This window comes from Malaya genurostris, chromosome 2 (genome assembly GCF_030247185.1).
Source record: "Malaya genurostris strain Urasoe2022 chromosome 2, Malgen_1.1, whole genome shotgun sequence".
NCBI lineage: Eukaryota > Metazoa > Arthropoda > Insecta > Diptera > Culicidae > Malaya > Malaya genurostris.
This window is the reverse complement of record NC_080571.1, coordinates 171,052,221-171,059,001: the sequence shown is the minus strand read 5'-3', so window position 1 is coordinate 171,059,001 and position 6,781 is coordinate 171,052,221. Positions and strand designations below refer to the sequence as shown.

Sequence of the window (6,781 nt, the reverse complement as noted above, 5' to 3'; positions counted from 1 at the left end):
ATCGGGTCGTTCAAAAGTTATAGTCGAAAAAATAAATTTCGAATTACATTGCGATGAAAATTGCTACAGAGATCTCTATTATTGGGTCAACACTCGACGGTTCGTTTGGTTTTTTCTTCGCGCGGCTCTTATTATAACAGGAGGTCAAATTTTTTCATCACTTGTTATCATCTTTCAACACACATGATTAACTGCAAAATTCATGTACACGCTTATGATTTCGGCACCGACGATTCTTTCGAAAATGTTTCTGGTCAGTCAGATGTCGTCGCAACTGAACTACCTATCCCTCGCAACAGAACTGCCGGAACAGTTCCCACAATGTGTATGGAACACGGGACTGGATTGTATTACTGGGTAAGTCGATGTCGCTTTGGTTGTTGAGTTGTGTAGTTTTTATTAATGTATCAAGCCAGTACTGATAACTGGGTTTCAACAGCGGAAACAAAGAAATCGTGTCATGTTTTATGCGTATATGATTTGCTAATATGTTCAACCTATAGAAATAAAACCTGAGATATCGGGCTTAGGCAAAGGCTTAAGTTAGATTTCGATTTCATTCAACAATCTCACATTTCAAATCTCAGTTTGAGGTTGATGATCTGATCCTCAGCCGTTCGTCAAACTTTATTTGTTCTTAATCTATTCAAATAGTGTTTGGACTTCAGTTATTGAAATATCTGGCACAAGCAGCCCTTACACGATCATTAAAAGTGTCATTACTAAAAAGTAATGTTATTTTTAATCAACGTGTAAGGGCAGTAATGATTCCCAACCCGCATATAGGATCATAAAGATTTTTCTGGTCCGAAGAGGTGATATTGTTGTTACATTTTATTCATACGGCCCACTATATTCTCATATACGAAAAAAAAAATTATAACTGATAGAAAGTACCTCTTGCGATTTTTTGTATTCGATGAACAACTCATCTTAAGCTGAATACTGAATTCTATAAAAAAATATTGAAAAATTTAATTTATTTAATTGCAAATATTATCAAGTATGAAGTATTACCACAGACTAACAGACATGACAGTATGAGTAAATTCTTATAAAAATAATTTTTCGTGATGCACTACACTGAAATTAAAATCTTATTTATATTCATTAGATTTGTCATATGAATCATATGCAGAATATAATTCATAGAAATTATATGGAAACTTATAATCTTTATTTAATGTGTACGTCAAATCTAAATGGACGTTATCATAATAAAAGTTATAAAAATATCCCATATTATTTATATGGAAATCCGATGAAAGTCGTGAATAGTTGTGTCTTCGATATTTACAGACCCTGTCAGCTTGGAGCGAAATCAATCTTCAGTTCAGCAACGCCATCGCACGGCATCACATTCACCATATCATGTCAATTGTATGGGTGCGCAGCCCTGCTATTTTGGCGCGCACGAATTTGACATTTCTCTCCCCTACTCATATGTATGAGATTCGATGCGGACTCGCCTGAGGGCGACATGCTCGCAAAAAAGGATGTTGCCAATGATTTGTTCGGGAAATGTGAGAGCTGGATATCTTGTGAATATGATTTCTTTGATATTTATCAACTGCTCCAGACCATTTTTTTAGGAAGTTCCTCATCTCAATGTAATTTTAAATCGCTGACAAGACAGCTCATCCAACTTCGTTCAAGGATATGCGTTAACGGACCATGAAATATATATCCGGTACATTTCATTACTCTATCTGTCTAGTAAGATTCATTTTTTTTTATTTCAGTCTCAGGATCAGTTCCCTTACCGAATGGAATACTAGTAAAGCTTGAATCCTCTAAGAAAAGTAGTAGTTGGCAATTATCTGCTATTCGTATGACCTCCATTGAAAGTTATATATATATATATATATATATATATATATATATATATATATATATATATATATATATATATATATATATATATATATATATATATATATATATATATATATATATATATATATATATATATATATATATATATATATATATATATATATATATATATATATATATATATATATATATATATAATAGTATGTTCACATTAGCGCTGATATCAAGTGATATACAGATAAACTTGATATTCGATGATATCATGAGCGATATCACTTGATATCCCATACAATTTTATGTCAACGCGTATCACCATTTTGGCATGATATCCGGGATATCATGTACGATATCATGTCGAGTTGTCAAAAATCGCTACTAGCAACACGGATAATGACATTGAACGTATTCATTTATGAACGTCACTTTGAGAGTGACAATAAACAATCATCATAATTTTAATTTTTTCAACAAATACTGGGGTTCGGAAACCATTAATTGCAAGACTTCAATTATTGATTGAATTGTAGGAGAAAAAAGCAATATTATTGATCTTACTCCTAATGGGAACATTCAATATGACAATTCGATTGTCAAACGATATCATTTCGATCATATGTGAACACTCCCACGTGATATGCATATCATCTCGGTATATCAAGTGATATAAGCGCTAATGTGAACATGGTATAAATTTTATAAAACTAGTCATATGGTATATATGAACCTATCTAAATAAATCTAAAAATCTAAATGCGCTTCATAAATTGTTCCAATTTATGTTGTGCGGATATCTAGTAATGGTTATAAGACGCGCCAATAAATTTGACTCTGACTGGAAATTACATTCGTTATATGGAAATCCTATAAAAATAACGTTAAGAAGAGTTTTATGTTTCATGAGATTATCTCATATATTTATATATTTGACATGATGTTGAACACATCTTGTAACTATTATTGGAAATGCTAATAGTGCAAAATCATTAGAATATCATATAGTGTGAAAAAGATAATTTAGCTCAGTGTAGTTCCACCTATATTGTACTGTGCGAACTATCGGTACACCCCTTAACACATGGATCAATAAGTCCCGAGACTAACAATAGCGGCCCTTACACGATCATTAAAAGTGTCATTACTAAAAAGTAATGACACTTTTAATGATCGTGTAAGGTCTACGAGTTCAGTAATGACAAGAGTAATGATGGAATTCCGGATTTTCCATCATTACCCACATTATTTCTTCTTCTTATTTTCTTGTGGAAGTGCTGAACATCTTTAGAACTATACGCGAAAAAATGACAAAGTGTAGATTTAAATTGTTAATATTTCATTAACCTTAACGTTTCAATGGCAAAGCAAAGTTATTTTCAGCCAAACGAAAATAAAAACATTGCTATTGCTATTGCTGGAGTAGTTACAAATACTCATCATTAATAATGAACGTGTAATGCTAAAAAGTAATGATGTACAGTAATTCAGTAATGACGAGCGTTTGAGCAGAAGTGTCATTACTTAGTAATGACACTTTTAATGATCGTGTAAGGGCCGCTAATGGAAACAACATTTTTTTTTTGCAAAATTTTATTTTATTCATCAACATAATCACCTTTTAGGGTGATACAATGGTTCCAACGTTTTTTTCGATAAACTGCTTTCTGAATCATCGACTCGTTGCTGTTTTTGTTCCATTGAAAGCAATCGCGGCACCCACTTGGAAAAAAACCTTTTTCATGCTCAATTTTTCATGAAGGATAGTAAATACACTTCCATATGATATCTGTGTCATCTCAGCAATCTCACGGAACTTCACTTTACGATCTTTCATTATAATTTTTGTCACTTCACTCACATTTTCGGGTGTAACGGCTTCCACAGGTCTACCCGAGCGTTCCGCGTCATTTGTGTCGGTACGACCACGTTTAAACTCGGCGAACCACCGACAAATCGTTGCTTTTGATGGAGTAGAGTCCGGATAACAATTTTCAATCCATTGTTTCGCTTGCACGGTGTTTTTACCCATTAAAAACAATGTTTTATTAAAACACGAAACTCGGTTTTTTCCATTTTTTTTTAACAAACTACAAAACGACTTTACTCCAACCTCGATAACTCAGCTGTTTTTGGTCGGATCGATTTAAAATTTTGACCCGTTTCAAGCAAAGGTTAGTACTCTAGAAAGACGTGGTTACTAGTTTACTACGAGCGACATCTCTGCTTTAGTCTCGGGACTTATTGATCCATGTGTTAGTTGACTTCCCCTCGTTTGTCAACACCGATCAGCTGCTTGCTGGGATGCCTGATTTCATCATATTATTTAAAAATGAATCGTCACAATAAATTATTGGATTACGTTTGTGGAGAATGTAATATATATTTAGCTTTTTCGCGATGTTGGAAGGTAACCATTTATTTGACTCAACGTTGTTCATCTAGACTATTTTTTATTGTGTTGGTAGTTTTCACCCGAAATTAAGTGGCGGCAGATCAGAAGCAAATAAATATTGTAACAAAACGGGTTCGATTTTGTATTGGGTTGGAGGATGAGAAGTAGGCACAATTATGTATGGCAATATGTATTAAATCTGTATCCTGCATGAAATTCGCAAGGACGTATACAAATCAATATATTACTGGTAATTCTGTATGAATTTCAACTCTGTTGGTAAATGAAAAAAATAAACACAGTCTCGATGACAGACAGGCAGGAATGCCAGGTTCACAGATTAATCAGTGTTTCACAGATTTTCAATTTTCTGCACAGATTTTAAAAATGACAGATTTCTGAAAATGATCACAGAATTTCACAAATTCTGGAAAAAATCACAGATTTTCACAGATTTTTGATATCGAGCACAGTTTAGCACCAAAAAGTACAGAGCGGTTGAGGAAAAAGGTACAGAGCGTGTTGTTAGTGATACCTTTTTTTAAATTGATTTTGATCTGCTATTATGGTACGGAAAACGGGCAAAGATTTTCACAGACAGGTTTTTGGCTTGATCACAGATTTTTGAAAAAATGACCTGACATCCCTGCAGACAGGATGTTTTTGATAGGGTAACGTGTCGCCATCATGACATATGCGAGTACTGTCCCAACTAAAGCAATATTCGAAATGACCGTTAAAATGATTGAAGAATCTAATTTGAGTGTCCTGTCTGTTAGTCTGTGATATTACACTCAGGGCATGTTCAGGAGTGTTCTAGTTCTAGATGCATAACTTATGTCAGTTTTAAAATTTAAATCTAGAAATTATAACAAAATAATCTGGCAGCCCCAGCAGCGTTTTATCTGTGTTTCAAATATAGAAAAAATAGAACGGCAGTGTATTGAGGTTTCTATGCCCGGTGAAAAATGAATGGCGGCCCTACTGAAAAATGGGTGGCCAACACGTTTCCTGATGAAAACAAAACAATATGTAAAAGCGATTCACACGCAGCATCAAGCGACTATCACCTGCATGGAACGATTATGGAACAACAACATTAATAGTATGCGATTAATCTGAAACGACACTACGTTAAGTTCACGGAACATTTTAACGTCGGATACGTGAGCAATATTCGGCTAAAATAATTAATAAATTAATCTGGACGTCGACCGAAGTTTATTGATCGTCTGACCCGTGTTTAATGCATGCGTTTCCTGATGAAAACAAACCAATCTCATTTGCATTTGTGGTTGTAAGTGAGCTGTCAGAGAGCCTAATACCAGTTTTAAATTTGACAGTAGAACTGGTCGAATAAATAAAACTAAAACGGATTGCTGGGGATTCGTTTGTTTCAGTTTTATTTACATTATAGACCACCCATATGAATCTTGCAGCTGCTGAATTTGCTCACAGGCACAAAAATTTTTTGGTCTCTGAATTTTTGAGCCTAGCTTGACGGTTTCAAAATTTGACACACAGATGGTGCAACAATCGCTTAATTCCAGACATTAAAAATTTTTTTGGTGCGCGTGATTTTAGTGCCTGACTCGACGCCGGTAATAAACAGTTGTGTGGTCCTGTCCTGTGTCGTAGGTTTAAGAAATTATTTCATTTAAATGAATTTAGAACCCATGCAAGTTGTAAATATATTTTTAACGATATAAAGATATGGAAATCTTGAAATCAAAACTTTTTATCCACACCATAGTTGATGTCAAAGATGACTTCGAAGAGGTAATTTTAGCGAGTAAAAAATTCAAATATATTTGTTTACGTTATTCTAGAAATATGAATCAACCTTTCGAAACTACGAGGATGCTTTGAAGAATATTATTGAAAAAGATTCAAGCGAATTATTAGCTAATACAATTTGTAAAGAGAAACAACATGAAGATCTGTCATTGGCAATGATGTATTTGATCTTAACGAATCCTAGCGCCTCAACAAAAGCTTACAGTGACCTCACTTTACTATCTCACGACGGACTTTTGTTTGTAACTAATAATTTGGCAATGCTAGTAGCAGAAAAATATCAAAGGTTGAACGATCTACCACGAAAACAACTATTATGGTTTCTTAAAGAACTGATTCGAAATCGAGTATCAAACGTAGATAACATAGTTTGGAATATCTTAAGACAAGCTAGCGGCGGAGACATAAGCTTGAAAAACATTTCTCTTGTTGAGGGTTTGCTTGATATATTTATCGAATACCGTTCATGGATAGAAAAGGATCAGTTTCTGATTGGTACAGTAGTGTACACCTATTTAAGGTAAGAAATATTTCGCTGGTGTATTACATAACACTGTTCACCTTTAGTTAATTGACTTGGTCACCTCACCGTAATAGCATAAATCAAATAAACATAGATTTTCCATTGTACGAAGACACTAACAGCGCTTCTAGTGAGAAACGGGTGTACTTTTTTCTATTAGCACCTGTGGTTGTGTTAAATGCGCAGGCAATTTTGTACATGCACTTTAGGATCATTTACGCACTCATTCTACACCAGAT

General features: G+C 34.1%; 1 protein-coding gene across 5 annotated transcripts in view; it reads left to right on the top strand.

Moving 5' to 3' along the window:
* Positions 1 to 5,792: 5,792 nt before the first annotated feature.
* LOC131432375 (integrator complex subunit 3 homolog) overlaps positions 5,793 to 6,781 on the top strand; it is an 821,606-nt gene continuing 820,617 nt past the window's right edge. For 3 of the 5 annotated variants that reach the window (XM_058598609.1, XM_058598610.1, XM_058598611.1), the window contains exons 1-2: positions 5,793 to 6,001; positions 6,052 to 6,539. In XM_058598609.1, the coding sequence (XP_058454592.1) occupies positions 5,936 to 6,001; positions 6,052 to 6,539 (554 nt within the window). In that variant the 5' untranslated portion in view covers positions 5,793 to 5,935. The remainder of the gene's footprint in view (positions 6,002 to 6,051; positions 6,540 to 6,781) is intronic. The other 2 variants (XM_058598608.1, XM_058598607.1) reach the window with 2 other exon arrangements.